Raw genomic sequence first — 26,407 nt, 5'->3', positions numbered from 1 at the left:
TTTCACCTTTGAGTTAACTTGCACATTATTAGATTTGATACATTCCTAAATGGAGTGAGGTTAAACAGCAAAAAGCCTGATAAATTATTCAGAGGGAAAAAAAATAATCATCAAGTCTTCTGCTGATTTTCTCTTTGATATCCGTCTAATGTGAATGTCTAAACAATTTCCATAAAAACAAGTTGTTTGATTAGGCACATGTCCGCACTTTTTAGTACACTTCTTTATTGCGGCAGTTGACATACACATGCGGCTGCAGCTTTTCAGCTACAGCCTACACACATCATCATCAAAAACCAGTGTTGGGAAGGTTACTTTTAAAATGTATTCCATTACAGAATACAGAATACATGCCCCAAAATGTATTCTGTAACGTATTCCGTTACGTTACTCGATGAGAGTAACGTATTCTGAATACTTTGGATTACTTAATATATGCTGTTTACAACTACCTGAATGTACTATTGCTGTGATTTATTACTGTTACTGAAGGTCCGCGGCTCCGAACCGTAGTAAAGGGACCTCTGGCTAATACGGTGGGTTCCGTGTCAGGCTGGTAGCCGAAAACTAGCTTTACTTTGTTGTCTGGGTCAGCTTTGTTAGCCAGAGACAGAGAGAGGAGTTGAAAGGCTGCTCCAACCGAACTTATTGTTTCGGAGGAAAACACGAACACGGTGTACAGTTGAGTCTTAATAGCTTACTTACAACTGGGCTCGTCAGGCTCTCTTCTTGGCTGCAGTGGTTATTATTATATTTACATACTTCCAGCTCCCGTTTTTGCTCGATGACAGCTCGTACTTTTCCTTTTTCTCCCTCCCTCGCTCACAGACACATAACGTGTATGGTAGTCCATTCTCCCTGCAGCACGGACTACACTGCCTATGATGCTACATTCTTTAGAGCTATGCCTGTAGCATTCTGCCTATTAGCTTAGCACAACAACAACAACAACAACAAAAAGGCCTCTCTCACCCAGGAAACACGCAGAGAGAGAGCGTCACCCTGTAACCATGGCAACCGTAACGCTGCCGCCTGGAACAACAGAACGTAGCTGTCAAACAAAACCCAAACAGTCCTGACCCGCCACAATATGAAACAGGGAAGTACCGCCGTGTAATCCATTTATTTCAACAAAGTAACTGTATTCTAAATACCACCTTTTTAAACGGTAACTGTAACGGAATACAGTTACTCATATTTTGTATTTTAAATACGTAACGGCGGTACATGTATTCTGTTACTCCCCAACACTGTCAACAACAACAGGACCTGATTCATTCTGCTTTAAGCCGCCGAGGCATGAATGGGGATGCCGTTTAGGTGCGTCCGCCTACTCGACAGCCGCGCCGCAGACCACGCCCCGCCACAGCTCTGCAGTCAAAAACAGGCTCACTGTAGCCACTAAGAGTGATTAGTATTAAACTCTCAATACATTATATATTTTTCACCTCTGTTCACAAGTTTCTGGATTTCTTTTTTTTTCTAAGACTAAGACTGAAATGTATTTTTCCATGTTTGACAATGTTCACAGTGATGCAGACTAATGAAGCAGTCTAGTGAAAAAAGTTACAAATAGTTGTTTGAAATGAAAGTTGTTTGTTAAAAACAAAAACTACTGAAGGATTCATGTGAATGAGTTTATAATCTAAATAAAGCTGCAGCTCGGCTTTTCTGTCATTGTTTGGTTTAGATGGGGCGTGAAAATATTTCTTCCCGCCATGTGGTGAACGATGTGAAAAGTTTGAGAAACACTGGATTAGGCACATACACTTTATTTCAGCACAGTGCCAAATGATGTAGTCTTGCTCTGGTGTTAATTAATCCTTTTTGTATATAGAGTACTAATATATAAAATATAACAATTAAGCTAATAATTAAGCATTATTTATTTGTATAATAAGTTAATTTACATCCTTGACTACACAGAATGCACGTATGTAACTCTTTAGATAGCTTATGTAGAAAACTAAGAATGTCCTCAACATTAAGTCAGCATTAATAAAAACTTGGCATACAGAAAAATACTATAAATCAGGTCTGTGGTCAGGTTTATTCAAACAGTCATCCCACTCGGTTATACACAAAACCTTGGATCCCTTCCACCTACAAGGTTGATGACCTCACTGGAAACCATCCTGTCCCTTGTCAGGGAAAAACAGAACATAATCACGCAGTAGCACTGCTGTTTCTCATTCACTTTACTCAAATACAGAAACATGACACCTAATTAGGATCAATAAAAAGGAAAATCAATGGAAAGTACATTTGTGCATCTTAACAAGCTGATATTGATCTGATATCTTTTACTGTTACCGTAAATGTTCAAACCTGAGTTTCAGTTTAGGTGGAGTATCAATCCTACAGCACGTGGTTTTCACAAGGAAAACTCTGAATCCAGATCGGAACACCTCACCCACTGGTAAGAACAGTTTAAACAAAAGGTGGTGTCTGATGCCAGAGTAGGCGGAGGTGCTTCCCTCAGCACCGGCTGTTGAGTGGCTGGTTTTCTAAGCTGTCTGCAGTTCCTACCCTCTCGAGGCTACATGACACATGATCTTAAAGTGCTCTCACTGCTCTGGCAAATACTTAGAAAGCCACTCAGTATTGGTTCAAGGGAAAGCTTATCTCCGTTACAAATTCACCCTGTTGCTGTCTGTGCATATGTGCGTTCTCCTGTATCATGCATTGAAATGGCCAGCTGAACATTTCTGTGGCCACTGCTCTGCAAACTTCTCTCAACGCATTTACAAAAGTTCAATAAGGAGCACACACAAAGAACAGAGGGCTAACACTGCAGTGCTCTCCACATACGTGAAGTCACTGTCAAGTATTCTAATCCATACATTGTTAAAATAGCTTTTGACTGAGTCATGGGATCCAGTCCAGAGTTATGTTTTTTCCCTTATAATAACAGAAATTTGTTGCCAGTGGGGTGAGCTAATCTGCCTTGCTGTCTTTTACAATTTTAACACAGAAAATTTCCAAAAATGGCCCTGAAACAAGGGACTGCACTCTATATTTATCTCAGTGATGTGATGTATTTTTAAAGGAACATTTTAACATTTTTGAAAACAAACTGGCCGTAATAAAGTTGATGCCACTCTGATATTGCTACAGGATATATATATACAGTGTTGGGTAGGTTACTTTCAAAATGTATTCTATTACAGAATACAGATTACATGCCCCAAAATGTATTCTGTAACGTATTCCGTTACGTTACTCAATGAGAGTAACGTATTCTGAATACTTTACTTAATATATTATCATGCTGTTTACAACTACATGAATGTACTATTGCTGTGATTTATTACTGTTACTGAAGGTCCGCGGCTCCGAACCGTAGTAAAGGGACCTCTGGCTAATACGGTGGGTTCTGTGTCGGCTCGAACACGTGTTGTCTGGGTCAACTTTGCTAGCAGAGACAGAGAGAGGCGTTGAAAGGCTGCTCCAACGGAACTTATTGTTTTTGGAGGAAAACACGAACACGGTGTACAGTCGAGTCTTAATAGCTTACTTACAACTGGGCTCGTCAGGCTCTCTTCTTGGCTGCAGTGGTTATTATTATATTTACATGCTTCCAGCTCCCGTTTTTGCTCATGACAGCTCGTACTTTTCCTTTTTCTCCCTCCCTCGCTCACAGACACATAACGGGTATGGCAGTCCATTCTCCCTGCAGCACGGACTACACTGCCTATGATGCTACATTCTTTAGAGCTATACCGGTAGCATTCTGCTTATTAGCTTAGCACAACAACAACAAAAGGCGCTCTCTCACCCAGGAAACACGCAGAGAGAGAGAGAGCGTCACCCTGTAACCATGGCAACCGTAACGCTGCCACCTGGAACAACAGAACGTAGCTGTCAAACAAAACCCAAACAGTCCTGACCCGCCACAATATGAAACAGGGAAGTACCGCCGTGTAATCCATTTATTTCAACAAAGTAACTGTATTCTAAATACCACCTTTTTAAACGGTAACTGTAACGGAATACAGTTACTCATATTTTGTATTTTAAATACGTAACGGCGGTACATGTATTCCGTTACTCCCCAACACTGTATATATATATATATATGGTCTAAAGTCACTAAATGAACAACATGCACATATTTTAGTAATCTGGTGAATTACAAAAAACCCAACCAGTCCTGGTTGGGATAAACCAGAACTTCTACATGCTAAATACTACTTTACAAGAGATGCTTTATGGAGTGCAAGAAATTTTCCTTCCAAATAAGGTCAGGAGGTCAAATCTGGAAGTTGTGCAAGACCAACATCTTTCAAGGCTGCTTGCTGGTACTCTTAAATAAATCCTATTTTCTTTTAGCTTCAGTGTTTGTGCCATTTTGGCTGCTTTCTCTTAAAACACATTTTTAGATAAACTCACAAATTTTCCACAAAACTGCTCAGTGTGGTTTCCTGGCATGTTGGTTTGCACGCCGAGGACACACAGGGCTTACAACAGGGAGAAGTGCTTAGAGTTAATTGGTATGCAGTGAACACATTCTCTCACATAACAAAAAAATTACAGAATATAAAGGTTGCTGTGCAGTTGTGTGGCAACTGCCTATAATTGCATATTAACTGTTGTTATCATTATAAATGTTTGGCAAATTGTTGATTAATTCTTGACTTTGTCCCTGAAAAACCAAAACACATGTGAAGAGGAACATAAAAATCATTTATTATTTTATGCTTTTCTATGCATTGGGTTTCATAACATCAGATAGTAGTTTTCCTTTATGTAAAGCAAAAGTTAAAGGATAAAGTGTGTTATACATGCCATGAAATGTCCTTTGAGGCTAATTAAATTGCCTCAAAGGACAGGATCTAAGATACGGTTATAATTTCTGAATAATAAATGCACATATGACAACGTGGAATCACCAGTCAGAGCTATGCCATCACAACCAGAGTTAGGCTTGTCTCTGCTGAGTCATGCACTGCAGTGATCTAAATATAGCATTGTGGGTAATGTAGTCTGAGCATCATGTATGCACGTCTGCTGTTCTGCACATTATTGATCCACCAAGGAGCAAAATAATGTATAGAACTGGCTCTGAGAACATGAGAAAAACAAAAGAATGATGATCCATAACTGTCACAGTAAGTGGCAGTGAGTGATGGCATGTTATACATGGAGTCTCGAGCCATAACTCCTTCATATTATTTTCTTTTTCTACTTTTATTGTTCTTTTTTTTAATACATTTGCTCATAAAATAAAAAGAAAACATGCAGAAGAATAAGGGGTTAGATTTTTCCCCAAAAGATAACACACTGGCATCTGTGTGCCGCTGTTGCCATGGCAACACAATGAGAGAGAGGGGATGAAGGGTATGCAAAAAAATATGAATGGAAGAGGAGTCCGCGTAGATATCCCTGCATCTGTACAGGTACTGCGTCCATTATGAGGGAACATTATGGCATGAGATGTTAGTCACATGACAAATAAAATAATGTAAAGAAAAGCAGATTCATTGAACAGAAATAAAATGATTTGAATTGTTTAACTGTACTAAAGTATTTAATGTTGAATACAGATTTCATTACTACTCAAAAGTCAAGCCAGTTTCTCAATTTGAAATTTGCAAGTTGCACAAGGTATGGTGTGAAATTGCAGGTGTGCAAGTGAATAGGATTGAAGCAGCACTGACAGCAGTCCAGATGTTTGCAGGAAGTATGGAGACGCAAAGCAGGTCTGGGTTTGTATTTTATGTCCCAGAAAATCACAATTTTATTGGTAACTCTTGTAGTGAAAGAACGATTGCTGCATGTTTAACATTCCACAGATATAAAGTCCTTTCTCCTAACATTACAGAACACAAAGAAGTTGTTCAGCATGTAATAAATATTGCACAGCAACATTCACTTTGTATCAGACTATGAGTGATGCTAAAATCAGGGAGAATCCCTTTAAGATCATAACAGGTCGAGATTGGACATGTAATTCTGATCATTACGTTAGGGTTTGTAGAAAGAAAGCCATTTGAGTGTGTGTGTGTGTGTGTGTGTGTGTGTGTGTGTGTGTGTGTGTGTGCGCATGCAGCTGAGCCAGCACCAGCCACACCAGTTATCACGCCTGGCTGATGGTCGTTAATGCTGAGGATTAACACCTAACTCTCACATAGCTGTCAGCAAACACATGTACACACCACTATACTAGCTTTTCTCTAACTGCTGCAAGAGTTGCATCAGTATTTTGAGAAACTTAGTAAAAAAGTTATCAAATGCTAAAAGTGAAAATATAAGCATGTAAGTGTAAAAGAAAACCTTGTGCTTCAAATTGTTCCTGACAAAACTCCTAAAACACAAAGATACATACTGCTCCTCCGCCCAGCCTCTTTACTGATTAAACAGGATTGGCCCTTGGAGCAGTGAGACTCACTGAGCTCAGCTTCCCATGCTTACTGAGCGAGGACATTGCTTGTGTGTCTCAGTGTGTGTGTGTGTGTTTGTGTGTCCAATAGAGCATGTCCTGTGTTGTTGACCTCTGGGACAATACTGCACTGTGACATGAGGAAATGTCCACAGAGAGCTGCCAGAGACAGACAGAGCGATGGAGGGAAGGAAAAGGCCAATCGAGGAACAGGAATTGTGAGAAACACAAAAATTTAATAGGAGAAACATGTTGTGAAGAAAGAGATGGCAAAGGGGGGAAAAAGAGAAAACGTGAGGAGGAACGCAATATTTGGATTAAGTGAGGAGGGAGAGAAGAGCGATGGAGGGGCTGCAGGGAGGGAAATAGATTCACAGTGGCCGAGGCTTAATTAAAAACAATAATGTTGTTTTGTTGCCCTCCACATCAACAGACCCCTCAGCCATGGCCTACTTAGAGAGAGGGGGAGGGGAGGGTAAGAAAGAAAGAAAGCAAGAAAGAAAACAAGAAAGAAAGAAATCGTCATTACAACATCTCGATGTAGTTAGGCACAGAATTATGAACTGACCCTCAATCTAGCAAACGGCTTATCCTACCTACAATCAAAATTTCTTCTGTTTAGCATTTCATATTATACAACGTTAAGAAACCTACAGTAAGATCAGGGCTGTCATAGCATGTTACAAAATAACAATGTAAAAGCGATTCATTGAATTCTAAAAAAACACATAGGTTTGGTAATCTCACAAATTTGTCAAACACAAAATACACATTAGCATAACATGTGAGGATTAGCCTCGTGAGCAAAAGAAAACAAGACAAATTTAAAGTTGTGCTTTTAGATAAGTACGCTTTTGCACAGTTTGTGTACACTAAACAGAAAGTGTACTAGCTAAATGTTACCTTTATGCTAGTTAGTAGGGGTGGGGGAAAAAATCGATACTGTGTAGCATGGTGATATTTTGTTTGCTAATAATGTATCGATACAGGGACAGCAGAAATCGATATTTTGTTACAAAAAAGGTTTTTGTGCTCTGACTTCAGAGCATGTTGATCCTTTTTCTGAGCAAGAATCCTGACATTCCTTCACTGTCCAAATGTGTTTAACTTTTTTTTGGCAGCAATAAACATGACAGTTTACTTATTTTAATTTAAGACATGTTTTATTTTAATTAAGTTTAAAACTTTTTTATTTAATGTAAAATTATATTTTGTTTTAATTTACTTTCAAATTCTTCAGTTGCTGAAGGGGCTGCATAGTTTTCATAAACTGCATAGTTCAGAATAGCTATAATTGTACCAGATGGTTGCGTTCAGTTAAGTTGGACTAGACTGTAATACAAACCGTTCAGTTTGTCAACAATAAAACTGAAATGAGAGAAAGACTGAGTGTGAGACTTTGATATTAGATAAAATGAATATTGATTAAAGTTTACCTTTATGTACAGAATCTGAATATCGCAAAATATTTAAAAAAATTGCAATAATATCGTATCGTGTGTTAAGTATTGTGATAATATCGTATCGTGGGATGTATGGTGATTCCCACCTCTACTAGTTAGCAGTGGTGGAAGATGCCTGCTTAGTTTTGTGTTTGTGTTTGTGTAAAAACTCGTGTCTTTAGAAACTCCAGGTATTGCAGTTATTTCTCTGTCCCTTCCTCGTTTTATTCCTTACTCGCCGTCCCTTCATGAAGAAGCTACATGCTGCCTTTTACACAGTAATACTTTAAATCCCAGCAATGGCACTAATTTATACTAATTTAGCCAAACTTAAATTGCACCTAGCTTTTATGTCACACCGTTTTTAAGTACCACTCTGGGGTTTAGGTAAGGACAAGAGCTGACTTAACCTGATGCTAACCTGGTTATGTATAGGACAAAATCTCGCTTCGAACATTTTGGTTGCACGATGAACTCTTCCATCTCCAGTGCGTCTCCGGTTGACCGTGAATGGCATGCTGTCCGTGAAAGGCAATTAAAGCATCTTTCTCAGATTTCTCCTCTCCTCTTGGCAACAACATGGCTATTTTTTCTCTGCCACCACGTCCCTCTTTTTCTCACACACTCACTCTCTCGCTTGCTTTCTCCCTCCTTGTTGCCTGGCAACCAAGCTCATAAATGTGATCCCACTTGTCTGCGATTGGCTCAAGAGAGAGGGTAGGTCCACGTCAGAGTCAGAGACAGAAAATGAGTAGACACGAATGCATCGCGCACCGGAGTTATAAATGTAAAAAAAATATCGAGCGACTGAAATGAAAAATCAAAAGTATCTGGAGCGCAGAGTACAACTAACATACTCTTTCCACTGGGTCTGTCTGTGTGCTCATGACTGGTATAATATACAAATGTTTACACTCATGCCCAGGAGCTAATATATATGCATGTCAGAACTGCAGATGTAGAGGTAAAAGTGTGTGTGTGTGTGTGTGTGTGTCAGGAGAGGATTTATCTCTGTGCACTTGTATTAAACAGCAGGTGGTCCTTGGAGGAGGTGCCATGCTCCAAGCTGAATAAGGGAAACCGCTCTTGCTGAGTTGCATGTGTGCGTTTGAGTAGCTGTATTAACTTAAGTGGCCCCACATCTGCAGGTTACGTCTCTTCCCCCCCCCCCCACAGGGAGTGTCACTGACATCAGGATGGAGAACCCTGCCAGCTAGAATGTGCTGAATACTTTTACTAAGAGATTAATAAAAAATATATTAACCCCCACAATAAAACCATCACCACCACCACACACCCACAGACATAAACACTGTTCCTTTATTATGCAGCGCATAGTTTTTCATTCATAGCTCTTCTGCAATAAAATGTCTCAGTAGGCCTGTTTCTTACATATGAATCTCCACCCCCTCACACATGAATGACTCTTTAGACAGTCAGCTCATTAAATCCTATCAGGAGAGTAAAAAACAGAAAACATAAATAGTCAACTTAAAACAAAAAGTTACTCATTAGCAGACTAGATTAATTACTGTGGTAACATTGCATCTGCATGTAAATTATTGTTAAGATATCCTCACGTAATGTTTACATTTTAGCTGCATTGTTGCCAAAGGAAACAATATGATATGATTTTTACCTGCACATCTCCAGCAGCCTACTTCACAAACGAGCATCACTGAATAGTTAGACATTGTGTGTAAAGGGTGTTGGAGAAAGTTGTCATCTTTAATTGCTGAATGGCAACATGTTGCCATATTTAAGAATAACAGAAGTTATATCATGTATGTATTTATATGAAATATATACACAATGATGATTATAGCAAAAGATAAGATTTTGCATGAGTACAATAAAGACTGTGAGGGTGATGGAGTCCAGGAGCAGCCGTGTTCTCTTGCACTCGCCAGCAGCCACTCTGGCACTTTGTGGCCTGTGCCCAGCACGTGATGCGCACGTACATAAAACCAGTGCTGGGTAAAGCTGAAGTTCAGCCACTGTCTTAGCTGAGCTTGGTCATATTTACAATGACAGCACAGGCCTGTCACTGAAGACCGCCTCACATGTCTCCAGAGCAGCCCTCTGTCCATTCTCTGCCTTTATTGCTTTATATACCCGACTCTCTCAAGCATGGACCTCTGTGTTTTCATGCAGTGAAAACTCCATTGCTCTGAGGTCAGAACAATCCTTTACTGTTCCTATCATTTCATTAACCAATTATCTTTCATTTCTTCACACTGCATCACTGTGCTTTGAATCTAAGATTCTTTATTTGCAGCACATGCGTTCTTCTTCTTTTTGTCCCCTTTTAAATGTGCTGTGTGTAGCACTTTTTAAACACCAATAAACCCTGCTCCAATTAAAAACCTTACCTTGTTAAAATTACTGTAAACATGTAAGACCACAGCCAGGATAATTGGCAGCCTCCATGTCATACTGTTGGTATATAGTGCTAGTCTTTCTGAAAATCAAGGCCACATTTCCCATAAACTTCATTACTTCCTGACCTCCAGCTCACTTCCTCTGGATTTACTGACACAGATAAACACATTAGAAATTAGTTTTCCAGCAAGTTTTCTCTCCTCTCGACCATCTGCAGTTATGATAAACCTGACTTTTGTTTCTCCTTTTATTTTAGAAAATCATGAAACTATAAAGTTCCAGTGTAATGCCACTGTATGCATTCAATCCACACTGGATGATGTTTTACACCAACTGAGAGCCAACACATGCAACCAAGGTTCTTCTGTTTCCATCTAGTTTACAGTGCTTAGGTTTGTCTGATGACTTTAGTCACTGAACAGCGATATAATAGACATCAAAGTGCACAAACTTCAGGAGAACCGTAAGCTTATTTGGATTTTCTCAGTGTGTTTGTATTCCCAGAACACAAGTTGATTATATCAGGACATTGTTTGAAGGTGTCCTTTCTCACACTCCATTAACCATGTTCTCACTTTTGGAATAATTCTATGTGGTTTAGCCAAGGGTATCACCCGAGTGCTGGATGGATATGCAGGAGGTAGGACACATGCTACTGCTCAATAAAAACACAATGAAAATTGCTGTTTGCACACACTGTTGTTCATATTCTATATCAACACGTTCTCACTCCCACAGCGTAACATTTTACGCTAGGTGACAAATCGTCAACATATTACGTTTTCGGCTACCCACCACGTTCCTAAATGACGACCTCGGAAAAAATGAGGAAATATGAGAACCATATGGACTCAATCTACACATGTTCGCTCTTTTTCTTCAAATCGCTTAGAAACACGCTATTTAACATCATTAAAGTCCTGGTTAAGATCAGGAAAAAGGTTATGGTTAGGGCTAGGGATAAGGTTAGGTTTAGGGCTGGAATACAGGGCTGGAACATCTATAGAGATTGAAAATGTGACGTCATTCAAGAGTAAAACCGCAAAGAATTCTGGGAACTCGTGGCAAGAGGTACTAGCGTACGCAGGCTTTAAATTGAAATCAGTTACACAGCGATAAAAAGAAACACAAAAAACTGTCAAGAAGCTGTTGTATTATTAACTGCAAGAGCCGGTCGCATGACAGCCACGGGAAGCCGACGGGTAAAGAGATAGTTTTTTTTATCGGATTACGTCGTTGAAGAGAAATTATTCGAGCCATGTTTCTGAAGTAAAAAGAGGCGACAGATGGCCTGGATTGCAGCCATTCAAAGAGCAAATATAACGTCCCAGAACACTCCAGCTCACAGGTTAGTCTGCTCCAAGCATTTCCACAAAGGTCAGTGTTTTGTAGTAGTTAATACGTCATTTTTCATAACATAATTGGTGATATATGTTACAAGCAAGTCTGGCGCTGAACAGAAATTGTGGCGCTATGCTATCACTAATTGCCCAGTACGATTACAGCATACAATATTATTGTCACTGCTACATTTCTGTAATGCGAACCAGAAATTATTTCCACTACTAATTAATTACCGTTGAGCTCAAAGGTCCTATTAATAAACGGTTAACGAATGTGTATTTATGAAGACGATTTGTGAGACTGGTAAACTTACCTTTGTTCGTACGATGGTCTTTCGTTCTACACGGTGCATTTCAAGGTCCTGTACCCATCCGTCGGTAAACTGTACCTGGGCTTGTTGCAGTGACCTGAAGTTACTGAACTTCATGAGTGTATGCACTCACTCCAAGAACCGTATAATTATAAATATGAGCGTGGTGAAAGTTGGGCAGCACGCTAACGTATTTTGTCCACTCTGTGTGCTCGTAAGGGTCTAATCCTTTCACTCCTTTGATTTTTTCCTCGTATCTTTTCTTTGCCTTTTCATCAAGTCTGTCTTTGTACGGACCGGCATTGTTCTCCTTCGTTTTGTACATAACTTTTTTGGGAGGCAAAGAAAAAGCAAGAAGGTACTGGAACCGGAGAATGAACGTTTTGCGGTTCTGCAAATGCTTGCATTTGATGCGGTACTTGGATTGTTTTGCCACGAGTTACCGACATGCAATGCGCGAAAGTCACGTGGTCTGTCAATCTCTATTACCGCGGGAGCGTCATTGCACTGGATTTCAGCCATAACCCGCCGCGTACCATAAGAACGCCAAAGGTCTCCTTTTGCGTTCATCAGGAACGCCGCGGGACGTGACAAAACGTCGCCATGTTACGTCTCGGGAGTGAGAACGGGCTCTATATATGGAGTGCAAAACTTTTTGCATTCTGTGGGCATATTGTATTTCGAAATCCAATCATACATATTGTAAATCACAATCCCTTCATTTATCCACCAACTGCAACTGTACAAGTCGGAAGAATAACAGAGAAATTTGGCTCTTGGCATATGCATGATTGTGTGCACACAAGTGTTGGTGTGCATTAAAAAGATTTATGATATTCATTACGTATCTGGGTGCAGGCAGGGAGCCTGGCAATAAAACCACCAGGCATTCTGTACCATCAGATCATTATCTTCCTCTCTTTTTCCCTCTCTCTCTCTGATACACACACACACACACACACACATACACGTACACACAGGGGCACTTTATTGCTGCACACAGTGCCAAATATGCATAGTGAGAGTCCTGGGACTGACCCAGGTTTTACTGCTGTGATTGCAGAGAGAGGACAGATATGAGGGAGGGGGTGTGTGGATAGAGATGCCTCAGCATCATCAGCATCATTAACATCATCATCTTCATCATCATCAATATTGCATGAATAAACCACACGAGTAAAAACAACAAATCTGATACATAATGACAAGTCACAAAAGGCTTTTTTGGGACTTACGATTATCATGACATCCTGTCTCATTTACAGCCACCTCTGTCAGGAAATGAAAGAGGTGGCTGTAATAAACGCTATGGAACAAAATATTAAGTTTGCCACACGTGATATAAATAGAATATTCCAGCCACAGCCCAGATCTCTTCAAGAGGTTAAATAAAATAAACAAATATATAATGTAAATATTCTACAAGTCGTCAAATTCTCATGTCATGCTGCAAAAAGAAACATGAAATATTATCGCTGTATTTGCATCTTTATATGAGGGTGGTGACAGAAGTGGGCAAGAATTCAAACAAACGGGTGTGAATCTGCATGTCAACAATTTTATACAGATTTTATTGACAGTAGAAACTGTTACTGTGGATAATTTCCATCATCTGAAAAATATCTTTATATATTTTCCAGCATTAAAGCTTTGAGCCCACGTTACCCACTCGAAGTTTTGAGTTTGCCAGTGAACTAAGAAAAAAACACTACAAAAGCCCACTCTGTAACTTAAACAAAAGCCAAAACAACAAAAGGAATAGGCTTTGCTGGGAAAACCTTCAGTTAATCTCTTTGTATAAACACACACACAAACACACTCACATGTAAAGCACAGTTTTCCCTCAGGGGCGCTGAGGAAAGTGAATGTTTGGGCTATAAGACAGGGGTGGAGAGCACATCTGAAAGTGCACTCCCATTCATCCCACACCAGGGAATTCACAAATAATTGTTCACTTCCTACTGCTGGATTTCACCCACTTGTTAAATGTCACACACACACACACACACACACACACACACAATGACAAAACCTAAGAAAACTGTTAATCTTACCTAATGTGGCCACTTTTAATTTTGTTAAGAGAAAATAATGAATATAGATTACTCCAGGAGAAAACATAGATCGAGAAAAAATCATTACCTGGCGTTTGTGACTTTTCCCACTTACATATAAAAATAGAGCGTGGCTTTAAAGCCACCATGTTAGCATTTACAGATGCACACATTTTTGTGTTAGTCTTCCTCTCCAAATCCTCATCTTACCCCTAATAAGAAAGAAAATATAGACTATCTGTCAGGGTCCTGGGTCTCCTGACCCAGCGTTTTTAGTTCTTTGTGATTTTTGTATTATTGTACTTGTGTGTGAGTCTGTGTCTGCATGTTTGAGTTTCCCTCTGTGTCTTTTGGTTCATCGAGTCCTCTGCCTTACTGGTTATGTCTCTGTGTTTCTTTGTTGCTGTCTCCACCGTGTCAAGTTCGCGTCTCTGTGTCATACTTCCTGTTTTACTTTGAAGGTCCGTGTCTTATGTGAATGTGTTCAGTTTACGCTTCCTTGTCTCGTCAGTTCTTATTTCCCCCAGCTGTGCTCTCCTTCTGTGTCTCAATCCCCTCGTTACTTCCCAGTGTATTTAAACCCTGTGTTTCTCTGAGTCAGTGTCGATGTAACAACCCTTTTGGGTTATAGCACCACTAGGGGGGGTTGCCCTATTATTGTAGTAGTTGTGGAAGTCTCCTAGTGGGTGTGTTGTTGTTAGCAGCGGCCATTTCATGCTGCTCATGTTCAATTCTCTGAGGAGATACAGTGGGGCAAAAAAGTATTTAGTCAGCCACCGATTGTGCAAGTTCCCCCACTTAAAATGATGACAGAGGTCAGTAATTTGCACCAGAGGTACACTTCAACTGTGAGAGACAGAATGTGAAAAAAAATCCATGAATTCACATGGTAGGATTTGTAAAGAATTTATTCGTAAATCAGGGTGGAAAATAAGTATTTGGTCACCTCAAACAAGGAAAATCCCTGGCTCTCACAGACCTGTAACGTCTTCTGTAAGAAGCTTTTCTGTCCCCCACTCGTTACCTGTATGAATGGCACCTGTTTGACCTCATCATCTGTATAAAAGACACCTGTCCACAGCCTCAACCAGTCAGACTCCAAACTCCGCCATGGCCAAGACCAAAGAGCTTTAGAAGGACACCAGGAAAAGAATTGTAGACCTGCACCAGACTGGGAAGAGTGAATCTACAATAGGCAAGCAGCTTGGTGTGAAAAAATCAACTGTGGGAGCAATCATCAGAAAATGGAAGACATACAAGACCACTGATAATCTCCCTCGATCTGGGGCTCCACGCAAGATCTCATCCCGTGGGGTCAAAATGATCATGAGAACGGTGAGCAAAGATCCCAGAACCACACGGGGGGACCTGGTGAATGACCTGCAGAGAGCTGGGACCAAAGTAACAAAGGTCACCATCAGTAACACACTACAACGGCAGGGAATCAAATCCCGCAGTGCCAGACGTGTTCCGCTGCTGAAGCCAGTGCATGTCCAGGCCCGTCTGAAGTTTGCCAGAGAGCACATAGATGATACAGCAGAGGATTGGGAGAATGTCATGTGGTCAGATGAAACCAAAGTAGAACTTTTTGGTATAAACTCAACTCGTCGTGTTTGGAGGAAGAAGAATACTGAGTTGCATCCCAAGAACACCATACCTACTGTGAAGCATGGGGGTGGAAACATCATGCTATGGGGCTGTTTTTCTGCCAAGGGGACAGGACGACTGATCCGTGTTAAGGACAGAATGAATGGGGCCAAGTATCGTGAGATTTTGAGCCAAAACCTCCTTCCATCAGTGAGAACTTTGAAGATGAAATGAGGCTGGGTCTTCCAACATGACAATGATCCAAAACACACCGCCCGGGCAACAAAGGAGTGGCTCCGTAAGAAGCATTTGAAAGTCCTGGAGTGGCCTAGCCAGTCTCCAGACCTCAACCCCATAGAAAATCTGTGGCGGGAGTTGAAAGTCCGTGTTGCTCGGCGACAGCCCCAAAACATCACTGCTCTTGAGAAGATCTGCATGGAGGAATGGGCCAAAATACCAGCTACTGTGTGTGCAAACCTGGTAAAGACCTATAGTAAACGTTTGACCTCTGTTATTGCCAACAAAGGTTATGTTACAAAGTATTGAGTTGTATTTTTGTTATTGACCAAATACTTATTTTCCACCCTGATTTACGAATAAATTCTTTACAAATCCTACCATGTGAATTCATGGATTTTTTTTTCACATTCTGTCTCTCACAGTTGAAGTGTACCTCTGGTGCAAATTACTGACCTCTGTCATCATTTTAAGTGGGGGAACTTGCACAATCGGTGGCTGACTAAATACTTTTTTGCCCCACTGTACCTTGATGTTGTGGCGGCCTGGCACCGGCGACTACCGAACCCCGGACATGTATGTGCGGACAGAGTAGAGCCGTGGAGACCTGGCTTGTATGGTCTTGTGTTGCTGATAAGAAATAAAGGTCTGTTGTTTAATTTAACTGACTGGCTCCGAGTTATCCGGCTAACCTCCACGCCACATGCCCGCTGGACCTGCTAGCCGCTCCTTCCTCGCCAGACTGCTGTTACAAAGTGGCGCCCGAACATTGTTCTCTGGATCTTCGTCGTCATCCGGACCGACAGACAGTGGGCTCGGATATATTTCCCATGTTTTTCAACGATCGACACTTCGGCTGAGGTGGCGTGTTTTTTTTCCTCTTCGTTTGGCTGTATTGGCCGGGCCGATAGGACCCCGTGAAGGAGCTGACTCCCCGCGATTTCAACGATATTTGCAGGCGTGGAAGACCACCGACCCATCGCTTGACACGCTCGCCTGCCGAGGGAGAGTACTCCGTGAGTAACTGTACGGTCCGTCGGACCACTAACTCAGTGCTATTGGACCGTTGCGACATCGGCGGTGCTAAAGCTAAGGCTAACGCTACAGTGACTTTGACTCAGTGTTCATTCAGAGTGTGCACGGACGCTCTCCGTCTGACGGATATTAACGCTTAGGTACTGTGTGTGAACGCTCTTTCACTTTGCCATAACTTTTGTGGGAGAGAGTGGTTTCGGCCATACTTTTGAAATGGCGTCCCACCCAGACACAGGGAGCGAGGGAGACGGCTGCGACTCGGATGCTGAAGCTCCCAGCCTGACAAAGTACATCATCCCTCCCGCTACCCCTCATGACCTCAATCTTAAGGTGGAAAACTTGTAGGAAGAGGTGGAGAAACTGCGAGTCTGCTTGCACGATTCGCTGGAACTACAAAAGAGCCTTCTGAAACACTTGGATGGTGGCGCGAGAGGGGAACCAGGGGAGCAAACATCTCCTCAGAGAACCCCCAACCCAGTGGCTTTCTCCACACCATTCACACAGAAAGGGATTAATGCAGAGCCCCCTCCGCTTCTCCAGCGTCAGTCGGCAGATCTCTGCAATACATCGAGGATGATCACCGCAGCGCTGCACCAGGCCAAGCTGGAGCCCCCAGTGTTCGCTGGTGACGGTGGAGTGTCACCGGAGGAATGGCTCCAATCAGTGGACAGCTACAGATCGTCGCTGCGCCTAACCGACTCACAGGTTCTGAGTGAGCTCCCTCACTTCCTCAAGGGAGAACCCAGTAAATGGTTTAGGGCCCTCAGCTCTCACATTACTACATGGGCACATTTTTACCAACTTTTTGAATCAGTGTTTGTGTCAGCTGATAACCAAGAGCACGTTTGGCGGGGCATCCTTGATCGCGTCCAATCACCGGAGGAGCCCCTCCCAACGTTTGTAGCTCACATGCTCGGTGAGTTTAATAAGCTAAGATGCCCGCCGCCGGAGCATGAACAGATCGAGCTCATATGTAAACATTCATTGGAGAAGTATCGGGTTGCGTTGTACGGTACGCCGGTCCCATCGGTTATGGACCTACTGCTTCGCGCGCACGAGCCCGCATGATGCCCACCAGATTGTGCAAGGCATTGTGGGGCACATGGAAGATGTAGAGTCTGGAGCACACTGGAATACTCCACTGAAAGCCAAAATTAACTTCCAACTCAGTGGCAGTAGACGCTACGCTAGATACGGGGGCATCCCTGTCTGCTGTGCGGGCTGAACTCATTTTGGAGAACAACTTGTCTCCCAACAGAACCCACCAGTGGATGGGTCCGCCGGTGAGCCTAGTAGACGGTGCTCGCTGTCTCCCGGAGAGTGTTACATGGCTGCCCATAGGGTTCCTGAACAAAAGGTTTTACCACCGGTTTGCTGTCATCCGCAACTTGTCGTCCCCCTTTGTCTTAGGGATGGACTTTATGAGCAGGGCCTCTTTGACAATCCACATCCCCTCAAGAACCGTAGTTATGGACGACATTCCATGCCCAGGCGCGGATGAAGAGGAGGGTTGCTCAGTTGATATGTTGAGCGATGATAATGTCATTATGACGCTTGACATGGTAGAGCCCTCGCTGGAGACCAAAGCTCTGGAGGCAAACCTAACAGATAGTCAGAGAGAACTATTAGTTGTCCTCCTTGAACAATTTAGCAGTATGTTTGATGGACATTTGGGTCGCACGTCTTTAACTGAACATGTGATCGACACGGGAGACGTGAGGCCTATTAACCTCCCCCCATACCGCACCTCCCCTGCAAAGAAACAACTCATTGAAGTGCAGATCCAGAAAATGCTGGAAGATGGCATAATTGAACCGTCCATGAGCCCCTGGGCCGCACCTGTCGTGATCGTTAACAGGTTGGGCGCTGACCCACGGTTCTGTGTGGACTTTAGGGGGCTGAACCAGGTGACTCAGAAGGACTCATACCCCTTACCGCGGGTCGATGAGTCCCTCGACTTCCTAGCGAGAGGTCGATTCATTTCAACATTGGACCTGGCGAGGGGTTACTGGCAGGTGCCGGTCTCAGGGGACTCACGCCCTAAAACAGCCTTTGTTTCCCATTGTGGGCTGTTTCAGTTTCGCGTGCTCCCTTTCGGACTCTGCAACGCACCAGCCACCTTTCAGAGGCTGATGCACAACGTCCTCAGCGGCCTTGTTTACAAGACATGTGCTGTATACCTGGACGACATCGTGATTGTGTCCCCTAACTTCGAACAGCATTTGTCGGACCTGCGGGAGGTCCTGGAGAGACTTAGGTCTGCGGGCCTCTCGTTGAAGCTCAAGAAATGCCAGTTCTGCCTGAAGGAGCTCACCTTCCTAGGCTACCGGGTTACCCCGGATGGCATTAAACCGGACAGTGACAAAATCAAGGCTGTGATGCAGTTCAGAACTCCGTCCTCAATGAAACAGGTGCGGCAGTTTCTCGGTCTGACGGGGTACTACCGCAGATTCATAAAGGAATATGCTCGCCATGCAGAACCTCTGCACACCCTGACAAGGAAGGATGTTACCTTCCAGTGGGATGACAGGTGTCAGGAGTCCATGGACTTCCTGAAACAGAGCATTGCAACAGCGCCTGTCCTGTCACTCCCCGACTTTTCCCGGCCTTTCTTCATCCATACGGATGCATGTGACCTGGGCTTGGGGGCGGCCTTAATGCAGAAGGATGCAGAGGGTAGGGAAGTAGCGGTCGCTTACGCGAGTCGAGCTCTTCACAAGGCAGAGAAACCATACTCTACGCCAGAAAAGGAGTGTCTGGCTGTGATTTGGGCTTTAGAACACTTTCGTCCCTATGTGGAAGGGCTTCACGTGACGGTCTTGACTGACCACAACAGCCTTAAGTGGCTGATGTCACGCCCAAACCCCACCGGCCGGTTGGCGCGGTGGTCCCTGCGCTTGCAGGACTTTGACTTTACCATCGTACATAAGGCTGGGGTGCACAACAGGGTGCCAGACGCTCTGTCTCGCAACCCACTACCTGCACCAGAGGGTCCTCCTATTGAAATCTTGCCAGAGCATGCTGTCATCTGGGGCATGGATCTTCGTGCCCAGCCTCCCCTTTTGTTAGAGGACCGAACACAACTAAGGCAGCTGCAGTTGGATGACCCAGGTGCAGGTCCAAAGCTCCGAGACCTGGAGTGTTCCCCCGATCTGGGTTCGGACGCCAGTCCTTCACCGTCCTTGGTGGTCAATGACGGCCTACTCTATTACCGAGGCCCGAAACATAAGCGCAATCTTCGGCCCCAGGAGGAGCTGAAGCTGTATGCTCCTACGGCTCTCCGGGGTACCCTGTGCGGTTATTATCATGACCACCCTACAGCAGGTCACCTGGGGATTGCTAAGACACTAGCAAGAATGCAGTCTAGGTTTTATTGGCCCAAGATGGCATCTGAAGTTAAATGCTATGTCTTGTCGTGCCCAGTATGTCAACTCACAAAACCCAGTCAAAGAAAGCCAGTGGGCTTCATGGTCCCCATTACGCCCCAGCGACCCTGGGAATACGCAGGGGTCGATTTTGTTGGACCACTACCTCGCACCGCTTCGGGGAACTCGTACATACTGGTCTTCGTGGACTACTTCTCCAAGTGGATCGAAGTGTGTGCGGTTCGGGATGCGACGGCTCGAGTAGCGGCCAGTAAGTTCATTAACGAGGTGTTTGCTAGACATGGGGCCCCTAGATACCTTATTTCGGACAGGGGCTCACCTTTTGTCAGTGAGCTGTTTGATTCTGTTCTCTCCACTCTTGGGTCCACCCACCGCCTCACGACGGCGTATCATCCGCAAACTAATGCGACCGAAAGAGTGAACAGAACTCTCAAAACAGCCATCCGCGCCTACGTGGGCGATAAGCACGCGTCATGGGATAAGTTCATGTCCCAAATCTGTTTCGCGCTGCGCTCAGCCCCCCATGAGAGTACAGGACTCAGCCCTGCTATGATGTTGTATGGTAGGGAGCTGGAGACACCCCTTGACTTGCTTACTAAGCCGTCTGGAGAGAGCGAGGAGTCATCCATGCCCTATCCGGAGACCCTTAAAGCGTCGCTTCAGGAGGCCCACGATCGTGCCAGGGAGACACTGGCTCGCAGCCACGCTAGGCAGAAACGCTACTACGACCTGAGACGCCGACCGATGACCTATGCAGTCGGAGACTTGGTGAAAGTCAAAGCTCATCATCGATCGGATGCTCAATCTTCCTTCGCAGCCAAGCTGGCACCCTTGTTTACAGGCCCCCTCGAGGTTACTCAGAAGCTTGGGGAGGTCAACTACAGATTAGCCAAGATTGACACTGGTGAAGACGCAGGAGTCTTCCATGTCGTGAACGTTCAGACATTTTACTCCTGGGACTCCACATCTCCTTCAGGGCACCGGACTTCGGCTCAGGAGAGCCTGGATGAGACTGAAACGTGGGGACAGCCCTCATTCCCGAGTTCAGGGGATATCGAAGCAGGCGGGCACCCTGCTGAGGGCGCCTCTGAGTCGCCACCGGCTGAGGGGGTACACTATCGTTTGAGACCCGCCGGTGCCCCAGAATCACTGAGGGTTGGACTGCTACCAGGTGGACTAACCGTCATCATACGGACAGACTCAATGTTGGCTGAGGATTGGTTTCATACATGTACATGCTGTAATTGTTCTGTTCATAAGGGGTGATTACTTGTTCTGTTCCACTGAGCCCTCGTCATCGTGGCCCGTGAGAGCCTTTGTTTGGTTTTCTGTTGTACCGATTTGAGTGACCGGTTGTGTTGTATGTCTGACTGTTTCCCTTGTCTATGACCATCTCTGGAAGATGGATTGGCAGTAATACTGCATGTTCTGTATTGTTTGCTTCAAACACTAAGTTTGTTTATTGACTGTACCCATGCTGTAAGGTAAGGGTGTCTAACAATTCCTCCACAACCTGCTTACTACCTAATGTAACTATGTATAGTGAAAAAGGGTAGCGGGAGGAGGGTTACCTGGGTCCGGCTGAGGACAGCCTGCTAATTGCCGGGGGGGTGATGTAACAACCCTTTTGGGTTATAGCACCACTAGGGGGGGTTGCCCTATTATTGTAGTAGTTGTGGAAGTCTCCTAGTGGGTGTGTTGTTGTTAGCAGCGGCCATTTCATGCTGCTCATGTTCAATTCTCCGAGGAGATACCTTGATGTTGTGGCGGCCTGGCACCGGCGACTACCGAACCCCGGACATGTATGTGCGGACAGAGTAGAGCCGTGGAGACCTGGCTTGTATGGTCTTGTGTTGCTGATAAGAAATAAAGGTCTGTTGTTTAATTTAACTGACTGGCTCCGAGTTATCCGGCTAACCTCCACGCCACATGCCCGCTGGACCTGCTAGCCGCTCCTTCCTCGCCAGACTGCTGTTACATCGCGTCGTACCCTCAACAAGCTGTGTGTTTTGCCGCTGTGTTTCCAGTGTTTTGTCTCCAGCTCCAGTTCAGTATTTCTGCTACAGTGTTTTAGTCCACCAGCGTTTTTCTTTGTCTTTTGGTGAGTTTAGTTTAGTAAGAGGTTTTTCCCAGCAATAAAGCTGCGCTTTAAGTTGTACTTCTCTGTCTGAGTCCTGCATTTTGGATCCAGCACTCCTGCTTGCCTGCCTGCCACACAGCCAACCATGACACTATCTACCAAAAATAACTAAAAATACTTTTTAGTTATTTACTTTTATCAGGTATTAACAGCAGACTGTGTCCAGACATATTATTTACTCATAGAGGTTTCAGCTAGATGCTAGTGTGAGCAGACTCTGTAGCACACAGATATTTAATAGCTATCCCATGCTTCTAGTGTTAGCATGCTAACATTAGCTATACACACTGAACGCAAACGATAGTGGACACGTTTGTGACCAGGCTAAATCACAGAGAGTGAACTCTTTGTATTTTACCAATCAGCAGGTCAAACAAATAGTGAAAGATGTGATTTTGGTCAGTTTGATCACTTTGACCGACTTTGATTTTCAACATAAAAAATGTAAAATTAAATAAAAAGTATATAAAATATCCTCTAATAACACTAGAAATGACTTGTTTGTAAAGAGTTAATCTTGAGAGAAACATACAGCAAATAACATGTCAGTACAAATAATAAAATACTTTTGAATAATACATGTCAGCTTCATTAGTTGGGGATCCTTCTCTGAGAGGCATGTACAGCAGCGGTGAAGGGTTTGGGGACATTTGAAACGTCCCTGTTTTTGGAAGAAAGATGAGAATAAATTGATCGTTAATCAGAAATCTTTTATGAGGAACTGCATAGAAAAATGTACAGAGTTGTGTGTTTCAGTGGCACAACGTGTTCCCTGATGGAATATTTAAAGGCTAATTCATTGTTTCATTCATAGAAAATGTTTTAAATCGTGCTGACTCAGCAGAAAACCCATTTGTTAATTAAAGAAGGCCGCTGAGTCTCTGAAACATCAGCCTTCAACTACAGGCAGAAACGGCCAGTGAACAACTGTGTGTACAACTCCAGTCACAGAAAAATCAAAAGTAAATTTGATCTGAATAGAAAGAAAATTAGGAAACCAGGAAACAGAGTTCCTGGTTCGACATCTCACGAGTCCTCAACTGGAGGCTTCATTAAGCTGTAAATGTAACAGCCGCATTGTGCTGGTCTGGGTAGGGAGTCCTGCACGCTGTCGCATGACAATTTCAACTTGTTTTTGAAATGAACTGCCACATAAGCCTTTTCTTTCTTCTGTTTTTAAGAACTAAAATAGTTCACGGCAACTTTCACAAGATGGTGAACGATAACATGAATCATTAGCTGTCAAGACTTTGAGAAATATTCCATTAATAATGGGAGCCTGTTTTTTTTCTCACTTGAACCCAGCATAACATTTTGCAGCGTTTCAGTTCACTTAAAATTTGTTTGACAGCCGTAATGAAAACATTCCCAATCCAGCCTTCCAAATGGGACTGTCAGTACTAGAGCAGAGCACAGGATCATCAGTACCCTTTGGGCTTGATTCATACACACTGTAATAAGTAGCACATTGATATAGCAAGTGGCAGGGAGACAGAGAGCATCATTATTGGTGCCGTCTCCTGCCTGCATCCATTTAACAAATCTATTATAGAACATCACACACTGAGAAAGAGACGCATCTGTATCGCAGTCTGACAAATGGACTCTAACAGGAATGACTCATCGGTATAGAAAGTAGAAAGAGCCTCTGATGAACAGTCTGGATCTTTGTGACAGGACCATTTATGTTATATTTCAGCGTGTCTGTGTGTGTGTGTGTGTGTGTGTGTGTGGCACGTATAATGAGCTGACAAAGCATGGTGACTTCCTGTCTGGCCTGTAAAAGCAGCATGATCTTCCTGTATCCTCTGCTATAGGAGCCCACCTGGGGCTGCAGACACACACCACATACACTGTCTACAGCTGCACCTAATAAGCTACATGGATGGAGAAATTCCCTGTATTACTGTCTTGGTCGTCTTCCTCACTTTCCTCAGTGGTACCGTACTATTCACGTGGTTGCCGGTGGACGGTGAGTGTTTGTCTGACCTTCTTAGCTCACATCCCACACTCTCTTAAAACTTGCGCCAAGCTTTAAGCCTACGCACAGAATATCAAGTGTGTCAAGAGTGTCAAGCCAAACACACAAGAAAACAATCCATAGCCCATGAGTCTATAAACTCTGTTGAATTTTTGGCTGAGTACCATGTAGGAAAAGAAATGTAACAACATTAATCATGGGCATTTTAGGAATTTAAGATGTGAATCAACTTGCTAGAAAGCAACCAAACCGCTGTTTAAAGTTACACTTGTTTGGCACATTACCCACAGGTTTTACCGGCTCTGTATAATGTGCACATTTTTTTTAAGCTCTTCTTAGGAAACATGATCCATGGAATTGTAGCAAAAAATGACAATTAGACAAAGTTTAAAGTGCAGTAGTCGCACTGCGCACAATTCAAGCTGTTTATTTGCTACATAAATTCCCTCACTATCATTCTGCACCTCTGTCAGCAACAATCACCCAGTGAGCTTTACAAGCATTTCTCACCCTAAAATAAATGTTTTTGCTACACCTTCCAGAGTCATTGGGTACAAAAACAATCTGAGGCTATATTTCTGGAGCTACTTTCTACTTCACACTGAGCTTACTGTTGTGTCATTCATGAATTATGGAGATTTCACACCTATTACATGACCGATTTGATTCATTTGACGCAAAAACAACTTATCACTTTCATTTATAGATATGAGTTTTCGTCATTTTAGTCTGTTTTTCTGCACCCTGCATTTGGCATTACTCACACTTTACTCGCTCACCAATCAGCATTAACATTTACTGATGCTGACGCTTGATGCTGACGCTTTTATGTGTATTCACCATGACCGCCATGATAATACGAGAAAAAAATATTAGTTATTCCTCTGGTACAGTAGTTGGAGTACTGGGGACTGTAACTATTCTGCAGGTTGCTGATGTTCAAACATTACCTCTGTGAGAACCTTCTCAATAACTCAAAAACACTTTGACAAGAAAGAATTAAGGACTATTTTTGTGTATCTCAAAAAGACTCCATAGAATAAAAATAATAACCAATACTTTCCATTTCTTTTCTTTCCCAGCAATAAAATTCTGATGCACATATTTTTTGTCCCCTGTTGCCTCAGTGTTTAAAAGGTGTTTCCCGGTGCATTGGGATGCCTGATAAAATGCATCCTGCTACAAAAATAGATTTGACTGACCTCTCTGAGGTACTTCCATCATGTTTCTGTCTCTGTAAACAGCAGTAAACTTGTTTTGAAGTTTGGGACAAAGTTTACCTCGAGGACACTGGAAACACTTTCATGAGTAAGATGGCTCTTTAGAAGGCTGGTTGATAATATCTCAACAACATAATAATACTCTTGATAGTTCTGCAATGTGGAGGGCATTTCAGAAAAGCAACAACAGAAGACACAGAGCTTACGGCTCTCTGAGCAAGTCGCTGTTTCTTTCTTACAAACCCGCACACACACGTTGTTATCCTACCTCTGGTGTTGGTAGCCATGTCTGCCACCTTCTGAAAGGCATCAAGGAAGGCCACGGCAGCCAACACAGTGGTTCTATGGACAGAGAAAAGCATTTTGACAAAACTTCAGCCTGACTTCGCATGATATTAGGATATTATGGAATTTATACATAGACTATATTTAAAACTGTATATAAAAATGAAGCTGTACCAACAATACCTGCTGCTGTGTCAGTTTTAAAGCCTTAACTTCCTCAACTCGTTTTAGGTGAGGCTTGGATTTAAGTGACTCACTAATAAAAACATTTTAACAACTAAAATGAACACTTTAATTTCATTCATTGTCATTTCTGATTCATCTTTTGGATGCGACAGTGGGCATGTCTGAAAAAACAGAATGTGAATATTTTGAAGGAAACACAGCGTTGCAAACAAAAACAAGTGGAAAAGTCATGTCTGTGATGTGGGACTCATATACCTTTCCACAGTTTTTGCTAGGACTGTCCTACAAGAAAGCTCAGAGTGTGTTAAAACTGTAACACCCAGTTATCCACTCCCATATTAACTGGTTTAATGCCCTATATTAGGCCCACATTTCAGGCTACTGCATTCTCATATTTAGTCTATGCCTTTAAATGAAGGCAAAATAAAAAAAATCC

General features: G+C 43.1%; 1 protein-coding gene and 1 pseudogene across 4 annotated transcripts in view; one reads left to right on the top strand and one right to left on the bottom strand.

Annotated features, from left to right (window-relative positions):
* LOC146526187 (protein MTSS 2-like) overlaps positions 1–26,407 on the bottom strand; it is a 99,831-nt gene that overhangs the window by 51,598 nt on the left and 21,826 nt on the right. For all 4 annotated transcript variants that reach the window (XM_085180076.1, XM_085180161.1, XM_085180243.1 and 1 more), the window contains exon 3: positions 25,769–25,842. In XM_085180076.1, the coding sequence (XP_085036202.1) occupies positions 25,769–25,842 (74 nt within the window). The remainder of the gene's footprint in view (positions 1–25,768; positions 25,843–26,407) is intronic.
* LOC146526188 (uncharacterized) lies at positions 16,987–17,841 on the top strand (annotated as a pseudogene).

Source organism: Neolamprologus multifasciatus, chromosome 1 (genome assembly GCF_963576455.1).
Source record: "Neolamprologus multifasciatus chromosome 1, fNeoMul1.2, whole genome shotgun sequence".
Lineage (NCBI taxonomy): Eukaryota > Metazoa > Chordata > Actinopteri > Cichliformes > Cichlidae > Neolamprologus > Neolamprologus multifasciatus.
Note: the sequence above shows the minus strand (reverse complement) of the source record. Positions and strands in the feature narration are given on the sequence as shown.